Source organism: Erythrolamprus reginae, chromosome 5, assembly GCF_031021105.1.
Source record: "Erythrolamprus reginae isolate rEryReg1 chromosome 5, rEryReg1.hap1, whole genome shotgun sequence".
NCBI lineage: Eukaryota > Metazoa > Chordata > Lepidosauria > Squamata > Dipsadidae > Erythrolamprus > Erythrolamprus reginae.
The window spans coordinates 115,774,283-115,799,237 of record NC_091954.1 but is presented as its reverse complement, the minus strand read 5'-3'; the positions used below and the strand labels follow the sequence as shown (position 1 = coordinate 115,799,237).

Here is a 24,955-nt window from a genome sequence, read left to right as displayed (position 1 = left end):
CAGGGGGAGATGTTTCAGTTCCCCCATGCCTGACGGCAAAGGTGGGTTTTAAGGAGTTTACGGAAGGCAGGAAGAGTAGGGGCAGTTCTAATCTCCGGGGGGAGTTGGTTCCAGAGGGCCGGGGCCGCCACAGAGAAGGCTCTTCCCCTGGGGCCCGCCAACCGACATTGTTTAGTTGACGGGACCCGGAGAAGGCCCACTCTGTGGGACCTAATCGGTCGCTGGGATTCGTGCGGCAGAAGGCGGTCTCGGAGATATTCTGGTCCGATGCCATGAAGGGCTTTAAAGGTCATAACCAACACTTTGAATTGTGACCGGAAATTGATCGGCAACCAATGCAGACTGCGGAGTGATGGTGAAACATGGGCATACCTAGGTAGGCCCATGACTGCTCTCGCAGCTGCATTTTGCACGATCTGAAGTTTCCGAACACTTTTCAAAGGTAGCCCCATGTAGAGAGTTTTAATGTTACACTGTTGTTTATTATTGTTGTGAGCCGCCCCGAGTCTTTGGAGAGGGGCGGCATACAAATCCAATAAATAATAATAATAATAATAATAGAAGAGAAGATATAGGAATAGAACATATCAATGAAAGAATAGAAGAAGAGATATAGGAATAGAAGAAAGGTATAGGAGATATAGGAGAGTGATAGGACAGGGGACGGAAGGCACTCTAGTGCACTTGTACTCGCCCCTTACTGACCTCTTAGGAATCTGGATAGGTCAACCGTGGATAATCTAAGGGTAAAGTGTTGGGGGTTTGGGGATGACACTATGGAGTCCGGTAATGAGTTCCACGCTTCAACAACTCGGTTACTGAAGTCATATTTTTTACAGTCAAGTTTGGAGCGGTTAATATTAAGTTTAAATCTATTGTGTGCTCTTGTGTTGTTGTGGTTGAAGCTGAAGTAGGCTTTGGCAGACAGGACGTTGCAGCATATGATCTTGTGGGCAATACTTAGATCTTGTTTAAGGCATCGTAGTTCTAAGCTTTCTAGGCCCAGGATTGTAAGTCTAGTTTCGTAGGGAATTCTGTTTCGAGTGGAGGAGTGAAGGGCTCTTCTGGTGAAGTATCTTTGGACATTTTCAAGGGTGTTAATGTCTGAGATGGGTTCCAAACAGATTCGCTGGCTGGGGAATTCTGAGAGTTGAAGTCCAGATCTCGTCAAGATGCCAAGGTTGGGAAACACTTCTCTAAAAGGATGCAAATTTATTTATTTATTTATTTATTGATTGATTTGTATGCCGCCCCTCTTCGTAGACTCGGGGCGGCTAACAACAGTAATAAAACAGTATATAACAATAATCCAATACTAAAAACAGTTAAAAACCCATTGTTATAAAAACCAATCATACATACAGACATACCATGCATAAAATTTTAAAGGCCTAGGGGGAAAGAGTATCTCGTTTCCCCCATGCCTGGCAGCAGAGGTGGGTTTTAAGCAGCTTACGAAAGGCAAGGAGGGTGGGGGCAATTCTAATCTTTGGGGGGAGTTGGTTCCAGAGGGCCGGGGCCGCCACAGAGAAGGCTCTTCCCCTGGGTCCCGCCAAGCGACATTGTTTGGTTGACGGGACCCGGAGAAGACCCAATGTCTGCAAGGAGTATCAATCCTTCCCTTTCCCACCATTCAGTCAGAGCTGAAGAAGCAAGAAAGTCCAGTTGCCGCTTGAAAAATCACCTTTTGGGACAACCAGGTCCTGAATGAATGAGAATCTCTACAGACATTTTCGGGGCTATTTCTTTGCCGATGGTCTTTAATGGGAAACGTGCGACAGATCCTCCCTCCTTTGCTTTCTTTGCAGTATTTGGACTTTGCGGAATTTGAAGACACGGTGAAAACGTTTACCAAAGAGTGTAAAATCAAAGAGAAACCGCTCCCCAAAACTAGAAGCAATTCTGCTAAAGACTCCAAGGCAATAATCATTCAGGTAAGGCTTCCCTTATGGCTGGGGGGTATGTCATCGTCATCATCAGAGTTGGAAGGGGCCTTGGAGGTCTTCTAGCTCACCCCCCCCACCCAAACTGCAGACCCTATACTGGTGATGGCTAATCTTAGAAATATAGAAGATTGACGGTAGAAAAAGACCTCCTGGTCCATCTAATCTGCCTTTATGCTATTTCCTGTATTTTATCTCAGGATGGATATATGTATATCCCAGGCATGTTTCAATTCAGTTCCTATGGATTTACCAACTATGTCTGCTTGATGTTTGTTCCAAGTCTTTATTTACTGCTCTTTCAGTCAAATAATATTTTCTCATGTTGCTTTTCATCTTTCCCCCAACTAACTTCAGATTGTGTCCCCTTGTCCTTGTGTTCACTTTCCTATTAAAAACACTTCCCTCCTGAACCTTATTTTACCCTTTAACATATTCAAATGTTTCGATCCTGTTCCCCCTTTTCCCTTCTGTCCTCCAGACTCTACAGATTGAGTTCATTAAGTCTTTCCTGATACGTTTGATGCTTAAGACCTTCCACCATTTTTGTAACCGGTCTTTTTGTCAATGTGCTGAAAGCAAACATGCACGCATGCACCCATACCCATAATGTATTGAGTTATTTATTATTTGGATTTGTAGGCCACCCAACTCCTTACGGACTCTGGGCAGCATAATGCAATGTGCAGGCAAGCCCCCTGCGTCCTGCCCTCCCGCACATGCGCAAGTGACACCCCCCCCAATGCTTCCCTGCCCGCCACACATGAGCATGTGAGCCCTCCTATAAACCTACCCTCACGTGTATGTGCACATGATCCCCTGTGCTCCCTTGGCGCATACACACAGGCATGTGACCCCTGCCCCCCTCGTGCACTTACAACCTCCCCAGGTGACCCCCACCCTGTGCATGCGCTCACAATGTCCCGCTCTACCCCTACCTTCCCGCACATGCATGCATGACCCTCCTCCACCCGTTCTTAAGTAGAAGCAATTTTTCCCATAGGAATCAATGTAAAAGCAAATAATGTGTGCAAACCCATTAGGAAAGAAATAAAAGCTCGGAATTTGGGTGGGAGGAGGAGGAAGAAGAGGAGGAGGAGGACAGTTGCTGCCGAAGGAAGAAGGGGAGGGGAGGGGAATCAAAAAAATCCAAAACCTTAAGACTTAAAAAAAAAAAGAGGGACTCTGAGACAGCGAAGAGGAGCACGCACCTCCCATTCACCCGGCGCGAGGCTGCCTCCCATACACTGCACCAGAGAGAAACCCAGGTGTGCGAGAGGGGGGAACTTCCCGCTCCTTTGACCGAAAGACGGCTGCTTCTGCTGCTACCTGCTTCCCCTTCCTTCCCATGCTGAAGGGCTCCCCTCTCCTCTCGCTCACTCTCTTTGTAGCTAGCGCCTTTCCTTCACTGTAGTGACTCCTCAGCTGCCCAGAGCAAAGGGAGCGTTTCTTTTCTCTGGGTGCTGGCAGAGGTTTATTCCCTCTCCAAGCGCCCAGAGAAAGGAAAATGCTTCGTTCACTCTGGGCTGCCAAAGCCTCCTTAAGCGCCACCCAAAGGCTCCTCTGGCAGCCCAGAAAAGCCCGAGATGGCCGGGATTAAAGGGGGAATGGCAGGAAACTGGCCGGGCCTTCGTGCCGCTCTCAAATTTCCTGGGAAATTTTTCCAGGCTCGGGTTCTTAAGTAGAAAATGGTTCTTGAGAAGAGGCAAAAAATAATATTTGAACACTCGGTTCTTATCTAGAAAAGTTCTTAAGTACATGCGTTCTTAAGTAGAGGTACTACTGTATGTATAAACGTATATATGGATATTGAGTTAAAGAATGAATATAGGATGTTACAAGTTTGATTGTTAAAGATATACAGTGATCCCCCGCTCGTTGCGAGGGTTCCGTTCCAGGACCCTCCGCAACGAGCGGGTTTTCGCGAAGTAGCGCTGCGGAAGTAAAAACACCATCTGCGCATGTGCAGATGGTGTTTTTACTTCCGCAGCGCTAGCGAGGAGCCGAAGATTGGGGGCGGCGCGGGTGTTTTAAAACGTCCCCGCCGACATGGGGGGCTCGCTAGCACCCCCCTAACCCGGGTTGGGGGTTCGGGGGTGTGCTAGCGAGCCCCCCATGTCGGCGGGGATGTTTTAAAACACCCGCGCGACTTTCCAATGAGTCCCGAAGACAACGCGTTTTGTCTTCGGGACTCATTGGAAAGTCGCGCGGGTGTTTTAAAACGTCCCCGCCGGCATGGGGGTCTTCCTAGCAGCCCCCCAAACCCGGGTTGGGGGTCCGGGGGGTGCTGGCAAGCCCCCCATGCCGGTGGGGACGTTTTAAAACACCCGCGCCGCCCCCAATCTTCGGCTCCTCGCTAGCGGGCAGGCAGGCGGCTCCTCGCTAGCGGGCAGGCAGGCGAGAGCTAGCGCCAGCGAACGGCTTGTCCGCGCTTGCTCTGGCCGCGAGAATGAACGGTGTGGGCGGGCGAAGGGCGGGCGGCAGCGAGGAGTTTGAGTGGGCGGTGGGGAAACTCCTTGCTGATGCCCGCTGCTCGCCCTCCCGCCAGCAAGAGGGGGAAGACCCAGGGAAGCCGCCCAGCAGCTGATCTGCCGGGCACCATCTACGCATGCGTGCCCATAGAAAAAAGAGCACGCATGCGCAGATGGTGTTTTGACTTCCGGGTTGAAAAATCGCGAATTACCCTGTTCGCAATGGTCGGGGACGCAATAACCGGGGGATCACTGTATAGATTTACTGATAGATAAAACCTATAAAGGAAATACAGTTTATATGAACGATAGATAAATGAAAATATAATGTTAGGACAATTTACCATAGAAAGGACATAGAGGTTGATATGTATATCTGTAAAGGTGCTGTTTTGTTTTGTTTATATGTTTGACTGTCTGAAATCATTTCTCAAAGGGCTAACCTTTCTTTTCTCTCTCTCTCTCTCTGTGGAAGGATCTGCTGATGTCCTTTAGTGAGGGAGACCAGGACGTCTTCTTTGAACTGTGGGAAGAGCGCATCCCTTCCTCGGTCCGAGAGCAAGAAGCCATGGCTCAGAAGCTGGAGTTCTACCTCCACATCCACTTCGCCATCTTCTTGCTGAAGCACGCCGTGGGGAAGCCCGTAGGTTTCCCTCCTCTCCCTTTTAATGACCCCATAATCCCTTTCGAAGTGGAGTCTGGGTGACTGAACGGAGCTAGCAGCGTTTACTGGCCCACTGCCCTTCCCTGTCGCCATTGCGGAGTTGTGTTCGGCTGATATACAGTATTCTCATTTTGCCCAGAGAGAAAGAAATATCGGCCTCTACCTAGGATCGAACTCACAGCCTCCTGATTGGGAGGCGAGAGTTCCACCTCTAGGCCACCGCAGATTCCCACATTTTCTTCTCTCAATCACCCATCCTGAATTGTTTTGTTGAAACAAATCGGCTGTAAATCGGTTTATAACGGCTCACTACCAGTACAGTGTAATTATCTGTACCGGTAGCAACCCACTACTGATGGCAGAAAAAGGCCTCATGGTCCATCTAGTCTGCCCTCATACTATTTCCTGTATTTTATCTTAGGATGCATCTATGTTTATCCCAGGCATGTTTAAATTCAGTTACTGTGGATTTACCGACACGTCTGCTGGAAGTTTGTTCCAAGCATCTACTGCCCTTTCAGTAAAATAATATTTTCTCATGTTGCTTCTGATCTTTCCCCCAACTCACCTCAGATTGTGCCCCCTTGTTCTTGTGTTCACTTTCCTATTAAAACACTTCCCTCCTGAACCTTATTTAACCCTGCTGTTCTGTTCGAAAAAACTTCCTAATGTTATGTTCGGGTCACATACGACCCGGACCAAAAACTCTTCATTTGAAGTGCTTATGTTTGGTCAATTTGAAAACTTTTTTCACTTGGAAAGTAGTCTGAACATTTCTGCACACAATGATATGAAAATTGAAATGAAAAAAGTAAATCTTATTGGTTTATTTTGCGGATATATTGCATGCCCCCCCGTTTTTGTGAATTTTTTCAATTTATGGATAGTTTTGCTTGCAAAATCCATTCTATTTTATTAAAGTTGGTGTGGGATTGGTAGCTTGAACATTTCTGAACATAATGATATGAAAATTGAACTGGAAAAATTGAAAAAATTGAACTGGAAAAATTGAAAAAAATTCACAAAAACGGGGGGGCATGCATTATATCCACGAAATAAACCAATAAGATTTACTTTTTTCATTTCAATTTTCATATCATTGTGTGCAGAAATGTTCAAACCTGTTTCCAGGTGAAAAAAGCTTTCAAAAAGACCAAATATAAGTACCTAAAATGATCAATTTGCAGTCCGGGTGAAATAGACCCGGGAACATAACATTAGGGAGTTGTTTTTTTTTCAGCAAGAGAGAAACCCCCCACCCCCCCAAAAAAATTCTCATAGAGAGAACCCCTGAAATGATGAAAACTCATGGAATTTCAAGTTTCAGATATGCAGGGAAAATGTTTTACAGGGACTCAAACTTGGTTTCGGGTCACATACGACCCGAACAGAACAGCAGGGTTAACCCTTTAATATATTTAAATGTTTCTATCATGTCCCCCCTTTTCCTTCTGTCCTCCAGACTATACAGATGGAGTTCATGAAGTCTTTCCTGATACGTTTTATGCTTAAGACCTTCCACCATTCTTGTAGCCCGTCTTTGGACTCGTTCAATTTGATCCATCTCTTTTTGTAGGTGAGGTCTCCAGAACTGGACACAGTATTATTTCAAATGGGGTCTCACCAGCACTGTATGCATCAGGATCACAATCTCCCTCTTCGTGCTTGTGATATTTAACATCCTATTAATTTCCTCTTGCTCCTCTTTCCAGAATTTCTGCACTACCAAACACTCCCAGAACATATGCATGAACATCCCTCTCTCCTGGCATCCATGCCAACAGGCACCCTAGCATGTGGGTCTCTGTGTGTGTGTGTTTAATTGCAATGCTTCTTTCCATTTCTCTGGCCCAAAGGCCTTAATGAAAGTTTGATTTGATTTGAGCTCCGTTCCGTTGGGCCGAGCCCAGCCCTGGACTCGCTTCGTCTTTCCAGCCCCCTTTGGGCGCATAATCCTCCACGTGCCTCTCTCCAGAGAAGGAAATGAGAAACGTCTGTTTTCTGTTCAGCAGCATCGCATCGTTCACAATTCACGTCCGGTCTCTTTTAATTGCTTCCAACCACCGCTCAGTTGCAAACTCGAGATGTTGAGCTATAAATTTTGATTTTTAATGCTGCCTGCTGGCATGTTTGATACAATACGTCTTGATCCAGCCATCATTTTGTTCATTGGGGTATTAACCAGGCGGGGGTTGCCACTCCCACTGCTACCCTTGGGCTGTGCGTGCAGCTCCATGTCTCCTGCGTATGTGTGCGCAAGCGAGATTTTGCTTCTGGGAAAAGCTGCTGCTTTTGTATGCGCAGAAGCAAAAAGGCCCACAAACCGGCAAGTAAGGTGGTAGCCGCTGCTCCCTCCACTTGGTACGAAACCTTTAACACACATTAAGCAGAGTTGTTGTGGTGTAGGAAATGTGGATTAGCCAGACAAAGACTCAGACTTAGTATCAATGTATATACAACAATATTATTATTTACAAATATACAGAATTAACAATGTAATACTACCAATAGTTTACAAACCGTGCACACAGCAAGAATACAGCTCACGGCAAATATATCTCTAACGAATTAACTCCCCCCAAAGGGAACGCTGTTGGCGCCCCCTTATGGCCAACCAGTAATATTTCCTTAAAGGTACAGTCTTTACATTTTACAAACTAACATGGTTAGCTACTTTATGGAAACACCCAAGTACTAACACCCCCCCCCCGGCCATGAGTGGCATGCCTTTTCCGCCGTGAGAGGCAGCTCTGTCCATTCTTCCGTCCACTCACCCGCTTCGCCTCGTCGCTTGTGGTGACTCCACCACGAGTGGCAGCTCCATTGGCTCGCCCGCTCCACTGAGCCACTGCCCGGCCGCCGGCCCTTACCTTGAGTGCTCTCCTGCCGAGAAGATGGCCCATGGTGCAGGGCCCGAGCTCCATCCGCAAGGCCTGTTCTGTTCTCTCCTGCACCGCAGGCATCTCTTGGTACAGCGATGGCGGCTCAAGCGAGTCGTGGCCTTCGGGAGCACAGCGCTGCTGCTCCCAAAGTCCATGACTAGCTCGGGGCACCATCACCGCATGGAGAGATGCCTGCAGCGCGGGAAAGCAGAAAGCAGGTCATGTGCAAAACCCCCGGTAATTTTTACCGGAATCGCGCCAGTTGCACGTTCACGCCCGGCGGCAACAGAGCGAGGCTACACACTCCATTTCTGCCACTAGAACGGCATTCCCAGCATTCCAGGGCATGGTAGTATTTAGGGGTAGTGATTTCTGACAGTCTCAAAATGGGTGAACAGTGCAGTCAGGCGATCGGGAAAGCAAGTAGGATGCTTGGCTGCATAGCTAGAGGTATAACAAGCAGGAAGAGGGAGATTGTGATCCCGCTGCATAGAGCGCTGGTGAGACCACATTTGGAATACTGTGTTCAGTTCTGGAGACCTCACCTACAAAAAGATATTGACAAAATTGAACGGGTCCAAAGACGGGCTACAAGAATGGTGGAAGGTCTTAAGCATAAAACGAATCAGGAAAGACTTGATGAACTCAATCTGTATAGTCTGGAGGATGAAAGGAAAAGGGGGGACATGATTGAAACATTTAAATATGTTAAAGGATTAAATAAGGTCCAGGAGGGAAGTGTTTTTAATAGGAAAGTGAACACAAGAACAAGGGGACACAATCTGAAGTTAGTTGGGGGAAAGATCAAAAGCAACATGAGAAAATATTATTTCACTGAAAGAGGAGTAGATCCTTGGAACAAACTTCCAGCAGACGTGGTAGATAAATCCACAGTAACTGAATTGAAACATGCGTGGGATAAACACAGATCCATCCTAAGATAAAATACAGAAAATAGTACAAGGGCAGACTAGATGGACCATGAGGTCTTTTTCTGCCGTCAGTCTTCTATGTTTCTCTCTGTTTCTATGGTCCATCCCTGGCCGTCAGTCAAGGACCGTCGGTATCTTTGTTTCTCTTTCGGCAAAAGCCAATCTTTCTTCTGATAATTATTTGCTGCCAGTGGGACGTTGAGAACCGCAGGGGGAAACTGGGTCTGTTTTGACCCGAATGGCAGGTGTTGTTTTTTTCCTTGTCGCTGGCGGGTCGTGGGAAGGTGTGATTTTTCTCACCGTTCGAGATGACATTGAAGGCAGGAAACAAAAGCTTTTCTCGGTGGTGGACTGGCACACTGCCCGCTCCCAAAGTTGCGGAAGGCTGGTTTAGTAATCGGATACCCAGATAGCTCGGTTTGGCTGCTTTCCTGCCTGCCAGTAACTCACCTGCAGGCTGCCTGCTTGATGGAAGAGGTGAGAATTGATTTTTATCTCAACGAAGGCGCAAATCTTGCTGGGTGGCTGGTCTAGTTCCTCTTGGTTTTAGTCCCCACTCAATTAAAACTGCCAGGTAAACACTGAAGTGGGTTTGGCCGGTTGCCTTTGTTCCAAACTTTTTCAAAGTATAACAGTATTTCCCAACCTTGGCAACTTGAAGATATTTGGACTTCAACTCCCAGAATTCCCCAGCCAGCAAATGCTGGCTGGGGAATTCTGGGAATTGAAGTCCAAATATCTTCAAGTTGCCAAGGTTGGGAAACACGGATCTACAAGAATAACAAAGAGTTGGAAGGGATGGAGCACCCACAACTTCTGGTGGCAAGTTGTCCCACTGGTTAATTGTTCTCGTTGTCGGGAAATACCTCCATAGATATTGTAGGGGGTTGACCCTTTGAGAGCTTTATGCATCGAAATTTCATTTTAATGTATGCTGATTAGTGTACATTCAAAGTGACAATAAGATTATTCTATCCATCTGCCTCCCTGCCTATCTGCCCATCCCTCTCTCTCCCCCTCCCTCTATGTCTATCCCTATCTCTTTATCTGTATCATCTATCTGTCTAGACCAGGGATCTCCAACCTTGGCAACTTAAAGACTTGTGGACTTCAGTTCCCAGAATTCCTCAGCCAGCAAAGCTTAGCTTGGCAAAGCAAAGGTGGCTGAAGAACTCTGGGAGTTGAAGTCCACAAGTCTTGGAGACCCCTAGTGTAGACTATCTTTCTAGGTAGATAAAAGAGAGGGCCAAGAAGAAGTAATGGATGGAAACTAATCAATGAGAGAAGCAATCGAGATATAGAGTGGATGGATGGATGGATGGATAAATAGATGATAGATAGATCGATAGATACAATGAGAAAGAGTTGATAGAGATTTATGTCTATCATCATAAATTCATCTTAGCTATCATCATTAATATCTATCTATCTATCTATCTATCTCATCTATCTATCTTCTATTTATCTCTCTCTCTCTCTCTCTCTCTCTTTCTCTACCTACCTACCTACCTACCTACCTACCTACCTACCTACCTACCTATCTATCTATCTACAATATTTGTCTGTCTGTCTGTCTGTCTATCTATCTCCAACTCAAAATGATGGCTTCGGCCTGACAACTAGCCAAATCCAGTTCCAGCAACCCTTCCTCATACCGTATGTTTTATCTTCCGGCCCCTAATCCTCTTCTTTGCTGTTCTCTGCCCTCTTCCCAGAGTCTCAACACCAACCTAACAGCAAACATGGAGGCTGCATATCAGATGTTGCGTTTAAAGAGGGATTCCTTCCTTAACTGCAAGACTCAAGGCTAAACAAAACCCTATTTACTCTACTTAGGCATTGTTGGAGTAAGGCTTTGCAGAAGCTAGCCCACCCAGATAGCCAAAGCAGCTAACCAGCCTGCCTCAGACCAGGATATTAGGATTATTATCTTGAAGATAATTGAAGACATTTACTGCAGAGTTTCTTAGGAAAATATTTACTTCTTTCTTAGCAAACCTACACTATTTACACTGGAGCTATCTCTCTAGCAGTTACTACTCACAATTCTCTATCTGCTAACCTCAGTTACAATATTCAGCTACCAGAGGCCACACTAATTCACAAGCCATTCTAAACCATACTAAGCCACAATACCTTTAAGCTAAGCCACAAGCCACACCCATGCACAGGTGCATTATGTATATATACTTTTGTCCGCCAATCAGATTACACTACAATCTGCATATTCTTTTTTAAAAAAAATTCTTTATTAATTTATTAAGAATGGGGAAGGGGAGTACAAAAGGAAAAATAGGAAGGGGATGGGGCAAACAATCTTTTTATACAGTAGCATATATATATTGTTGTATATTCATTTCAAATATTTATCTATAGGTAATTATATTCAATATTCATATTTACATAACCTTATATCTGTAAAATATAGTAATTTAGGAATAACGTAGTGTTTTACTATATGCATTGATAGATAGATATTGTAGTAGAGATTGTAGATGAGGTAGGAAAGGAAAAAAGAGAGAGAAAAGAAAGAAAGAAAAAAAAGGGGGGAGGGGTATTACCTGCAAGGTAGCAGGAATATACATTGTGACGACTTAGTTTGGTTATGTTTGTTAATTTTGTGAGTAAGAGATATTTGTGAGTTATGATATTGGTAAATTGTTAGTAATTATCGGATATTCACCTGACTGTGCAGTTTTACAATTCTTCTCTCTCTCTCTCTGCAATTTGGAATATTTTATCGGATAGGCTCCGATCCTGACAGGCCTCTCTTCCCCTGTGCTGATCCGTCTTCTTGTCTTTTCTCAGGATAAAGCAGCTTTGGACGAGAGGATTGTGTACTTCAAAACCTACCTGGAGACCAAAGGGGCTGCTTTGAGCCAGACAACGGAATTCCTCCCGTTCTACGCCCTGCCTTTTGTGCCCAACCCTATGATCCACCCGTCTTTCAAGGAGCTTTTCCAGGTACGTCCTTGATTTGATCAGGAATGGCGGCTCCCTGGTCTGGATCAACGGGTGCAACGTAACAGCTTAAATGACAGGCAAACCTCGAATTACAATAGTTCGTTTAGCGATCGCTCAGGGTTACAACAGCACTAGGCTCCCTGATAAATTATAACACACAAACCTAGTTCCCCCAAAACCCTCTTTTTATTTCAATGGCTGTGAATTATGTTCATTCCCAACTGTAATAAGTCCCAAACAATGACTGAAGTCTCCCACAGCCTTTGGGAAGAAAGCTGATAAGCACCAACCTTTATGTCTCTTGACATGCTGCCAAAGACCTGACTGGCAAGGAGCTTTGCAAGGCCAAATAGAACACGAACTCTTAAAGACATTTTATTTATTTATTTTATTTATTTATTGGATTTGTATGCTGCCCCTCTCCGGAGACTCGGGGCAGCTAACAGCAACAATAAAACAGTGTATAATAGTAATTCAATACTAAAAACGATTAAAAACCCATTAATATAAAAACCATACATACATACATACATACCATGCATAGAATTGTAAAGGCCTAGAGGGAAAGAGTATCTCAATTCCCCCATGCCTGACGGCAGAGGTGGGTTTTAAGTAGCTTACGAAAGGCAAGGAGGTTGGGGGCAATTCTAATCTTTGGGGGGAGTTGGTTCCAGAGGGCCGGGGCTGCCACAGAGAAGGCTCTTCCCCTGGGTCCCGCCAAGCGAAATTGTTTAGTTGATGGGACCTGGAGAAGGCCAACTCTCTGGGAGCTAATCAATGTGGGATTCGTGCAACAGAAGGCGATCCCTGAGGTAATCTGGTCCGGTGCCACAAAGGGCTTTATAGGTCATAACCAACACTTTGAATTGTGACCGGAAACTGATCGGCAACCAATGCAGATTGTGGAGTGTTGGTGTAACATGGGCATATTTGGGAAAGCCCATGATTGCTCTCGCAGCTGCATTCTGCATGATCTGAAGTTTCCGAACACTCTTCAAAGGTAGCCCCATGTAGAGAGCGTTACAGTAGTCGAGCCTCAAGGTGATGAGGGCATGAGTGACTGTGAGCAATGACTCCCCATCCAAGTAGGGTCGCAACTGGTGCACAAGGCGAACCTGGGCGAACGCCCCCCTCGCCACAGCTGAAAGATGTTTCTCTAATGTGAGCTGTGGATCGAGGAGGACGCCCAAGTTGCGGACCTTCTCTGAGGGGGTCAGTGATTCTCCCCCCAGGGTAATGGACGGACAGATGGAATTGTCCTTGGGAGGCAAGACCCACAGCCACTCTGTCTTGTCTGGGTTGAGTTTGAGTTTGTTGACATCCAGGCCCCAACATCCTCCAGGCACCGGCACATCACTTCCACTGCTTCGTTGGCTGGACATGGGGTGGAGATGTATAACTGGGTATCATCGGCGTATTGACATATTCCTCCTATAGAATTGCAAACTACTATTGGTAGTTTAAATACATGGCAACCCCAAATACAGGTGAGTACCATGTACTAACATCATTCATTTGAATTTTATGCCGCCCTTCTCCTTAGACTCAGGGCGGCTTACAACATGTTAGCAATAGCACTTTTTAACAGAACCAGCCTATTGCCCCCATAATCCGGGTCCTCATTTTACCCACCTCGGAAGGATGGAAGGCTGAGTCAACCTTGAGCCAGTGATGAGATTTGAACCACTGACCTGCAGATTTAGCAGTCAGCTTTAGTAGCCTGCAGTACTGCCCTCTACCCATTGCGCCACCCCGGCTCATATTTAGCCCTCCAGTCTGGTCTGAGAGGGGATGAAAATGGTCACAGATGGACACTACCATTTTGCACCACAGCTACTTAAGAGAAATTTCAAATAAGGAAATCTAACATCATCTGCTAGTTATTTTTAAACACCTCTTAAAATAAATAGAATAGAATAGAATAGAATTTTTATTGGCCAAGTGTGATTGGACACACAAGGAATTTGTCTTGGTGCAGATGCTCTCAGCGTACATAAAATAAAATATACATTTGTCAAGAATCATATGGTCAGTAAATATTTCACATTCACCATCATCAGGCTGAATTCGTGCTGTTGTAAAATTGAAACTTCAGCCTGATGATGGTGAATGTGATGACAATTAATGATTGTCATAGGGGTCAAATAAGCAATGAAGAAGCAATATTAATAAAAATCTTAGGATATAAGCAACAAGTTACAGTCATACAGTCAACATGGGAGGAAATGGGTGAAAGGAATGTGAGAAAAACTAGTAGAATAGAAGTGCAGATTTAGTAGAAAGTCTGACAGTGTTGAGGGAATTATTTGTTTAGTAGAGTGATGGTGTTTGGAAAAAAACTGTTCTTGTGTCTAGTTGTCTTGGTGTGCAGTGCTCTGTAGCGACGTTTTGAGGGTAGGAGTTGAAACAATTTGTGTCCAGGATGCGAGGGGTCAGTAAATATTTCACATTCACCATCATCAGGCTGAATTCGTGCTGTTGTAAAATTGAAACTTCAGCCTGATGATGGTGAATGTGATTTCACCGAAACGTCGCATAGACATGCAAAATATTACACAGGGCAAAACCCGAACTCAGAACAATCTACATACATATACCCGTGAAAATCTACGAAAACAAATATATATATATATATATATAATGTATATGAGCTGATATATAAAATAAATGAGCTGAAATATAAAATAAATGAGCTGAACTAAGCCTCCTTTCAAAGTCCCTTATTGTATTTACCCCAGACTAAGTCCACTAACCTCTTCCAGGGTCTTATAGAATTGTCCCAAGTATTATCTCTGAGCGATGCCATTCGTTTCTCAAGTGTTTCCCCGAGTTGGCAAGAGATGCTACAACTAATGAGCTCTGTGTATTCGCCAGCAATTCTCACCGGTGGCCGTGTTTGTTTTTCAGGATTCTTGGGAATCTGATCTGAAAACGAGGCTGGAAGAATTCCTATGTGCCACGCTCAAGGCCAGCGACAGCCCCAGGCTTCTGACCTTATATGTATCCTTTAGAAAATCAACCGAGAAGGAACTCTTTCCAGAGAGAAAGTTCAGCGGGTGGAAAATTTCATTTTAGATAACAGGAGGAGATCGCACGATATAAAGTGGAGGAAACATTTTCTCAGCCCTGGGAACAATGACAGCCTCTATCAACCTCTAGTGGCGTTTGTGAGTCTCGTACGGGAAGGAGCAGACGCTCAAAATCCCTAGTTCGATTCACTGCGACACCTTTTTTAATTGCAATGTTTTTATCGACTGGCCAATCAATGTAATAATTATGCATTGAAGGCTGATTATTAGATGGCGGTTCAGGGTAAAAAAAAAATTTTTTCTCCATACCATACAAAGTTTTTCAATACATTTGGAAATATTTTCATATTATAATAAAAACAGTATTGAGTTAGTACATTATTTATAATTAATCTCCCCCCAAAATATTAGTTGTTTATTATTATTATTATTATTATTATTATTATTATTACTACTATTGCTATTATTATTATTTATTGGATTTGTATGCCACCCCTCTCAGCAGACTCGGGGCGGCTAACAACAATGATGAAAAACAGCATGTAACAATCCAATAATAAAACAACTAAAAACCCTTATAATAAAACCAAACATACACACAAACATACCATGCATAACTTGTAATGGCCTAGAGGGAAGGAATATCTCAACTCCCCCTGCCTGGCGATAAAGGTGGGTCTTGAGTAGTTCCAAATTAATTACTTCTGGTGTCAATCCAACCTCCCCAATCTTCACGTCTACTTTTGTCATCTATACTGTATATCTAATTTTCTTCTAATTGGATTTTAGCTTAATTTCCTTTAAAACCTTATTTAATTAATATCCTTCTCCTTTAATACTTCAAATATGCCGTAGTGCCTATTCCTACTTCCAAGACAAATTCCTTGTGTGTCCAATCACACTTGGCCAATAAAAATTCTATTCTATTCTATTCTATTCTATTCTATTCTGTACTATCTCAAAACCTTTACAAGAAAGAAAACTTTATCCACTACAAACAGTAACAAAGAAAGGAAATTATAATTCAAAAAAGAAAGAGGAAGAAAAAAGAAGAGGAAAAAGAAAGAGCAAAATAAACAAAAAGAAAAACCAAACTCTATTATTATAGGAATGTGAAAACAATATGAAAATTAACCAAACCAGATTGCACTTCCTGTTCTGGCTTTAAGACATACCCAACTGCTCCTTGGGCCAAAGGTGCTTTTTTCCGGGAAGCAACTGGTCTTTCTTGGGTTTTTTTCTTTTGAATACATTTTGATTCTCGTCCCAGAAGCTTCTTCAGGTCTGGTGAGGAAGGGAAGGATTTATATTCCTTGCAGACAGATGGTCATTTGCATCCTTTTAGAGGGTCGTTGAGGCCACTGGGAGGTTTATCTGTGTCCTCAGGGTCGCCTGATTGGTGCTCCTGGTTCCTGTAGTCTGCAGTTTTTCCTCTGGATATCATCTGGGGGTGGGGTGGGGAGGGGTGGGGAGGGGTTGTTGCAGGTGCACTACTCAGGTGAAGACTCCAGAAGATAGGCTCAAGATACAGAAGGATCTTGAAAGACTTGGACAATGGGCGCTATCTAACGAAATGAAATTCAAGGGTGGAAAAAAGTCAGGTTCTACATTTAGGCAAGAAAAGCGCACAGGTACCGTATATGTGGTACTTTGTTCAACAGTAGTAACCATGAGAGGGATCTTGGAGTCCTAGTGGACAACCATTTAAATAGGAGCCAGCCGTGTGTAGCAGGTACCAAAAAGGCCAACACAGTTCTAGGCTGCATCAAGAGAGGGAGAGAATCAAGATCATGCGAAGTGTTAATACCACTTTATAAAACCTTTGTAAGGCCATACTTGGAATACGGCATTCAGTTTTGGTCGCCACGATGCAAAAAAGATGTTGAGACTCTAGTGCAGAGAAGAGCAACAAAGAAGATTAGGGGACTGGAAGCTAAAACATATGAAGAATGGTTGCCGGAACTGGGCATGGCTGGTTTGATGAAAAGGACCAGGGGAGACACAATAGCAGCCTTCCAATATCTCAGGGGTTGCCCCAAAGAAGAAGGAGTCAGGCTATTCTCCAAAGCACCTGAGGGTAGAACAAGAAGCAATGGTTGGACACTAAACAAGGAGAGAACTAACTTAGAACTAAGGAGAAAATTTCTGACAGTCAGAACAATTAATCTGTGGAACAGCTTGCCTCCAGAAGTTCTGAATGTTTTAACATTGGAAGTTTTTAAGAAGATGTTGTATAACTATTTCTTTGAAGTGGTCTAGTGTTTCCTGCCTAAGCAGGGGGCTGGACTAGAAGACCTCCAAGGTCCCTTCAAACTGTTGTTGTTGGTATTTCAACAATAGAACACAGCAAACGAGATCACTATGCTGGATTTCGTATTTCGTCCCCAGTTGGGCGCTTCCCAATCCTGTAGGACTGTGTGATGTAGCGGCGAATTATGTTTGCCAATCTCAGTAAAGCGGCCTTTTGCAATTGACAGATGGAGATTTTGTCAATTCCAATGGTTTTCAAATGTCCGTTGAGATCCTTTGGCCCTGCGCCCGGCGTGCCAAGGACCACTGAGACCACTTTCACTGGCTTATTATTGTTGTTGTTGTTGTTGTTGTTGTTATTATTATTATTATTATTATTATTATTATTATTATTATTATTAAGAAGCAGCCATGGGATCCTTCATCCAAAGCCTATTTTCCTTACCTCTCATCCTCTCGCAACCCAGAAAGAGAACACGCAATGCAGCCAAGGTAAAATACCCACTAACCACATGAAAAAAATGGGACTTTTTCAGCTACCCGTAGTACAGGTAGTCCTCAACTTACGACTGCAACTGAGCCCAAAAATTTATGGCGCCGTGAGAGAAATCTCTTTAAGTGAATTTTGCCTCCTTTTGCAACTTTTCTCAGCCTATTTGTTCAGGGAATCGCTGCAGTTATTAAATAAGTAACCCAGTTGGTAAGTGAATCTGGCTTCCCCATCGACTTGGCTTGTTGAAGTCGCAGGAGGGGATCATGTGACTCATAATTGTCAGTTGGTTCTCAACCACCTAAATCCTGTAACTACAGAGATACTGCAATGATCATAAATATGAAAATTAGAATAGAATAGAACAAAGGGATAGAATAAAATATAGAATATAGAATAGAATAGAATATAGAATGGAACAGAATAGAATAGAACAGAATAGAATAAAGGGATAGGATAGAATAGAACAGAACAGAATAGGACAAAGTGACAGAATAGAATACAATATAGAATAGAATATAGAATGGAACGGAATAGAACAGAATAGAATAGTATAGAACAGAATAAAATAAAGGAATAGAATGCAACAGAATAGAATAGAACAATAGAATAAAGGAATAGAACAGAACAGAATAGAATAAAGGAATAGGATAGAATAGAATAGAATAGAATAGAAAAATTCCAGTGATTCACTTAACAACTGTAGCCAGAAAGGTCGTAAAATGGGGGAAACCCTTTTGGAAAAAAAACGTATCTTGCTTAGCAACAGAAATCTTGGGCTCAATTTTGGTCATAAGTTGAGGACTCTCTATAGCGATCGCCGCTACCTGACATCCATATCTAAGAGCCTCAGTGGCGCAGTGGTTAGAGTACCGTACTGCCAGCAGTTTGGCAGATTGAATCTCAGTAGGCTCAAGGTTGACTCAGCCTTCCATCCTTCCGAGAGGGGTCAAATGAGGACCCAGATTTTGTTGGGGGCAAATATGTAAACCGCTTAGAGAGGGCTGTAAAAGCACACTTGAAGCTGTATGCAAGTCTCAATGCAATTGCTATATATCGTGATACAATATATTTCTTAAAAAAATAATTGTACAAAAAAATAATAGAGATCATCAACCTTTCCAGATTATCTTTGTTGTTAAGGTGTTTTAAAAAAAAAATAACTTAAACCATGGAGGAAAAAAAAAAGAGTATTTGGAACAAACTGGGAATTATTATGCAGCATCAGTTCTTACTACATCACTAGAATCCACTCTCTCTCTCTTTTCTTTCTGCTCCTTCCTTCCGTACTTTGCAGAAACGTTGCAACAGCTCCACCAACAGCTGGTAGAATCCGAACGCAAAACCATGACCTACCTCAAGCGCTTCAACAAAATCCAGGCCGATTATCACAACCTCATTGGCGTCACCGCTGAGCTGGTGGATTCTCTGGAGGCCACAGTGAATGGCGAGATGGTAAGGGCATCATCCCTGGAGCAGACATAGGGTTTCCGGTCACAATTCAAAGTGTTGGTTATGACCTATAAAGCCCTTCATGGCACCGGACCAGAATATCTCCGGGACCACCTTCTGCCGCACAAACCCCAGCGACCAGTTAGGTGCCACAGAGTTGGCTTTCTCCGGGTCACGTCGACTAAACAATGTCATCTGGTGGACCCAGGGGAAGAGCCTTCTCTGTGGCGGCCCCGACCCTCTGGAATCAGCTCCCCCCAGATATCAGAGTTGCCCCCACCCTCCTTGCCTTTCGTAAGCTCCTTAAAACCCACCTCTGTCGTCAGGCATGGGGGAACTGAGATATTCCCTTCCCCCTAGGCTTATAAAATTTTTCATGGTATGTCAGTATGTATGATTGGTTTCTTAAATTGGGGTTTTTAAAATTAACTTAAATATTAGATTTGTTTACATTGTATTATTATTGTTGTTAGCCACCCCGAGTCTACCGAGAGGGGCGGCATACAAATCTGAATAACAAACAAACAAACAAACAAACAAATCAATCAATCAATCAATCAATCTCGGGCCAGTAGAGGTCAAGAGTGATTTGTTTTATATTACTAGTGTGTGTGTGTGTGAGAGAGAGAGAGAGAAAGAGAGAGACTGTATTTTCATAATATTTTCAATTTTAACGATCGTTTACTTTTTAATGCCTAACATCTTAACATTTTAAATCTTGAATAATTTATTTATTTATTTATTTTATTTATTTATTAGATTTGTATGCCACCCCGCTCCGTAGACTCGGGGCGGCTAAGAACAATAATAAAACAGCCTATGACAAATCTAATACTTAAAATAATTTAAAAACCCTTATTAAAAACCAAACATACACACAAACATACCATGGATAAATTGTGTAGGCCTAGGGGGAAAGGGATATCTCAATTCCCCCATGCCTGACGACAGAGGTGGGTTTTAAGGAGCTTACGAAAGGCAAGGAGGGTGGGGGCAATTCTGATCTCTGGGGGGAGCTGGTTCCAGAGGGTCGGGGCCACCACAGAGAAGGCTCTTCCCCTGGGTCCCACCAAACGACATTGTTTAGTTGATGGGACCCGGAGAAGGCCAACTTTGTGGGATCTAACTGGTCGCTGGGATTCGTGCAGCAGAAGGCGGTCCTGGAGATATTCTGGTTCGATGCCATGAAGGGCTTTATAGGTCATAACCAACACTTTGAATTGTGACCGGAAACTGATCGGCAACCAATGCAGACTGTGGAGTGTTGGAGTAACATGGTCATACATTGGGAAGCCCATGATTGCTCTCGCAGCTGCATTCTGCATGATCTGAAGTTTCCGAACACTCTTCAAAGGTAGCCCCATGTAGAGAGCGTTACAGTAGCTGAGCCTCGAGGTGATGAGGGCATGAGTGACTGTGAGCAGTGACCCCCGGTCCAGTTAGGGCCGCAACTGGTGCACCTTGCCACAGCTGAAAGATTTATTTATTTATTTATTAAATTTGTATGCCGTCCCTCTCCGTAGACTCACAGCCACTCCGTCTTATCAGGGTTGAGTTTGAGTCTGTTGACACCCATCCAGACCCCAAAAGCCTCCAGGCACCAGCACATCACATCCACAATAATATTTTTGTGATGATAAAATTCGCTTAACAACAATTCACTTAGCAATCATACGACTAACTTAACATTGGCACAGAAGCAAAAAATTGCTGAAATCTCTCCTGGCGCCTCCCTTTGCGAAATTCTGCTTCTTGTGCATGCACAGGAGCAAAATCGTGCATAGTGCAGCGATCACTCCTGGTGGGCGTCCTTTACCATACAGGTAGCAACCCACTAGTGGGTCAGTGTGAAGCAACTCTTGTCCCATTTTTTCCCCAATTTTCTTTAAAACCTTTTTTTTAATTGAATATAAATATTAAAAATACATTTCAAACCATTAAGCCACAAACTTCAGACAAACCTATGCAAACATAACATTAAAATATACCAACATACTAAAAGAAACAAAAACAAAATTTCCAATTTCCTTTTTTTATTCAGACTGAAAATCCCCAATTTGAACAATGAACCAATTTAAGCTGTTCTTCCAGTTATCACCTGGAGGTGTCACTGTTGAGTTGAGTGTCCGGATGACTCTCACCAAATTCAGACAGGTCTGAAAATAGAAGGCAGAAGATCTCGAATTGGGACTGCTGTTGAGCCCAAAATTCATGTTGCTAAGCGAGCTTTGCCCTATTTTTACATTTTTTGATGCATTTGTTAAACAAATCGCTGGAGTTGATAAATTAGTGACCCAGTGATTAAGTGAACCTGGCTTTCCATCAATGAAGGGCTACCAAAACTTTTACTGCGGGCATGGCTTATGCAGGACACCCTGCAATTTCTTTCAACATCTTTCATTGCAAATTGGGTGCTCAGGGGTGGAGCCCTGCTTCCTGTTGATTTTTGCAAAAGTCGATTGGCTTAACAGGAAGGGCCATAAAATGGGAGCACAACCTGCTTAACAAATGTCTCGCTTAGCGACAGAAATTTTGGGCACCATTGCAGTCATCAGTTGAGGACTACCTGTACTTCTAAACTCCTTTACTGGTGTGCCCTGCTATTTTCCTCCGTCCGGGGAAAAGGAATCCTCAATCTGAGTCTTGTATTGGCAGTTCTCTGTTAGTAAAAACTTCAGAAGAGAAGGATTTAGGGGTAGTGATTTCTGACAGTCTCAAAATGGGTGAGCAGTGTGGTCGGGTGGTAGGGAAAGCAAGTAGGATGCTTGGCTGCATAGCTAGAGGTATCACAAGCAGGAAGAGGGAGATTGTGATTCCAGTATATAGAGCGTTGGTGAGACCCCATTTGCAATAATACTGTGTCCAGTTCTGGAGACCTCACCTACAAAAAGAGATTGACAAAATTGAACGAGTCCAAAGACGGGCTACAAGAATGGTGGAAGGTCTTAAGCATAAAACATATCAGGAAAGACTTCATGAACTCAATCTGTCTAGTCTGGAGGACAGAAGGAAAAGGGGGACAGGATCAAAACATTTAAATATGTTAAAGGGTTAAATAAGGTTCAGGAGGGAAGTATTTTTAATAGGAAAGTGAACACAAGAACAAGGGGACACAATCTGAAGTTAGTTGGGGGAGAGATCAGAAGCAACATGAGAAAATATTATTTCACTGAAAGAGGAGTAGATGCTTGGAACAAACTCCCAGCAGACGTGTGGTTGGTAAATCCACAGTAACTGAATTTAAACATGCCTGGGATAAACATAGATCCATTCAAGGATAAAAGACAGGAAATAGTATAAGGGCAGACTAGATCGACCATGAGGTCTTTTTCTGCCGTCAATCTTCTATGCTTCTATGCTTCTATGTTTCCATCAGTCGTGGGCCGCATTGACAATCCCAGAAAACCTGTTTATCCTTCCAGTTGTGCTTTTAAAGGGATACGACTTCTAACTTTCCTTTTTTGGGGGGCTGTTTCTTGCTTAGATCACCCCAGAAGACCTGCAAAGCGTCTGCATGCGCCTCTTTAGCAACCAGATGAAGCAAAGCGTCGGGCACAGCATCGACTTCACCAGGCCTGGAACAGTACGTATAACTGGGACTTTATTTGTGGAGGCTACCTGTGTAGTTTAGTTTAGTTTAGTTTTATTGGATTTGTATGCCGCCCCTCTCCGGAGACTCGGGGCGGCTAACAGCAATAATAAAACAGTGTACAGTAATAATCCAATACTAAAAATGATTAAAAACCCATTATATAAAAACCAATCATACATACAAACAAACATACCATGCATAAAATTGTAAAGGCCTAGGGGGAAAGAGTATCTCAGTTCCCCCATGCCTGGCGGCAGAGGTGGTTTTTAAGCAGCTTACGAAAGGCAAGGATGGTGGGGGCAATTCTAATCTCTGGGGGGAGTTGGTTCCAGAGGGCCGGGGCCACCACAGAGAAGGCTCTTCCCCTGGGTCCCGCCAAGCGACATTGTTTAGTCGACGGGACCTGGAGAAGACCCACTCTGTGGGACCTAACTGGTCGCTGGGATTCGTGCGGCAGAAGGCGGTCCCTGTGGTAATCTGGTCCGGTGCCCTGAAGGGCTTTATAGGTCATAACCAACACTTTGAATTGTGACCAGAAACAGATCGGCAACCAATGCAGACAGCAGAGTGTTGGTGTGACATGGGCATATTTGGGAAAGCCCATGATTGCTCTCGCAGCTGCATTCTGCACGATCTGAAGTTTCCAAACACTTTTCAAAGCTAGCCCCATGTAGAGAGCGTTACAGTAGTCGAGCCTAGAGGTGTTACTGTGTGTTTCTTTACTTTACACCAGTGTTTCCCAATCTTTGCATCTTGAAGATATTTGGACTTCAACTCCCAGAATTCCCCAGCCAGCGAATGCTGGCTGGGGAATTCTGGGAGTTGAAGTCCAGATATCTTCAAGTTGCCAAGGTTGGGAAACACTGCTTTGCACAAATAGTATAAACTAGCCATTTCTATAACGACAAACCAATTTGATTAGCAAAACCCAAAATCAGAGTTTCTCTTTTTTTATATATACCTTGAGCATAAAGTCCAGAAACAGTTTCCAAGCAGTAATAAAATTAATTGTGGGTGTCATCGTCCCATCCCCTCCCGTTTAATCAAAGCACTCAGTTTCACCATCTCTGCTAACTCCCATCAACTTTTGCAGCTATCACTTCCTTGTGGGGGAATCAAAGGTTCAACCTTTAGAGCCACGCAGATGTATTTCTAAGGGCTTCCGCAAAGTTGAGTACAGTCCACGTCCCTTACAGTGAAACAGCATCTCTGTCCAAAGTCTAGCTTTGCCCTCTTTTACCTAGTTTCCTTACAGTGCAATTCTTTGTTCCTATTTCAAACTCAAGAGAACAAGATTGCAAAGGTGGGGCTTGGCGAAGGCCACGTGTTTTTAGATTTATGACTCCCAGCCGGCTTTGGCAATCCGGTGGAAATACCCATACAGGTATAAATGCCTAAGAGGGCAATGTCTTTTGCGGTTTTGAGCAGAGTTTCATCAGGAATTTGAAACCGATGTGCTTCAAGTTTTACGGTATTTTCAGAGTATAAGATTTATTTATTTATTTATTTATTCATTCATTCATTCATTCATTCATTCATTCATTTATTCATTTATTTATTCATTTATTTATTCATTTATTTATTCATTTATTCATTCATTTATTCACTCATTCATTCATTTATTTATTTATTTATTATTTAGATTTGTATGCCGCCCCTCTCCGCAGACTATTCATTTATTCATTCATTCATTCATTCATTCATTCATTCATTTATTGGATTTGTATGCCGCCCCTCTCCGGAGACTCGGGGCGGCTAACAACAATAATAAAACAATGTACAATAATAATCCAATAAATACTAAAAATGATTTAAAAACCCATTAATATAAAAAACCAAACATACATACAGACATACCACACATGAAATTGTAAAGGCCCAGAGGGAAAGAGTATCTCAATTCCCCCATGCCTGGCGGCAGAGGTGGGTTTTAAGAAGCTTACGAAAGGCAAGGAGGGTGGGGGCAATTCTAATCTCTGGGGGGAGTTGGTTCCAGAGGGCCGGGGCCGCCACAGAGAAGGCTCTTCCCCTGGGTCCCGCCAAGCGGCATTGTTTAGTTGACGGGACCCGGAGAAGACCCACTCTGTGGGACCTAACCGGTCGCTGGGATTCGTGCAGCAGAAGGCGGTCCCTGAGATAATCCGATGTACCTTTTTCCCTCCTAAAAAAAGAGTGGATATGTCAGTGCATCTTATACACCAAATGCAATCATTTTTGTCATCCTGGAGGCCCATTTTCCACAAAAATGGGGTGCAGAGAGGGTTTGGCAGGCCTGCAGAATGTTCC

At 43.7% G+C, this 24,955-nt stretch overlaps 1 protein-coding gene across 3 annotated transcripts in view; it reads left to right on the top strand.

Moving 5' to 3' along the window:
• Nucleotides 1-24,955, top strand: part of ARMC9 (armadillo repeat containing 9) — a 153,339-nt gene that overhangs the window by 15,652 nt on the left and 112,732 nt on the right. For all 3 annotated transcript variants that reach the window (XM_070753808.1, XM_070753810.1, XM_070753809.1), the window contains exons 3-9: nt 1,809-1,934; nt 4,890-5,057; nt 11,701-11,856; nt 14,764-14,856; nt 17,603-17,627; nt 18,923-19,080; nt 22,562-22,660. In XM_070753808.1, coding sequence (XP_070609909.1) covers nt 1,809-1,934; nt 4,890-5,057; nt 11,701-11,856; nt 14,764-14,856; nt 17,603-17,627; nt 18,923-19,080; nt 22,562-22,660 — 825 coding nt within the window. The remainder of the gene's footprint in view (nt 1-1,808; nt 1,935-4,889; nt 5,058-11,700; nt 11,857-14,763; nt 14,857-17,602; nt 17,628-18,922; nt 19,081-22,561; nt 22,661-24,955) is intronic.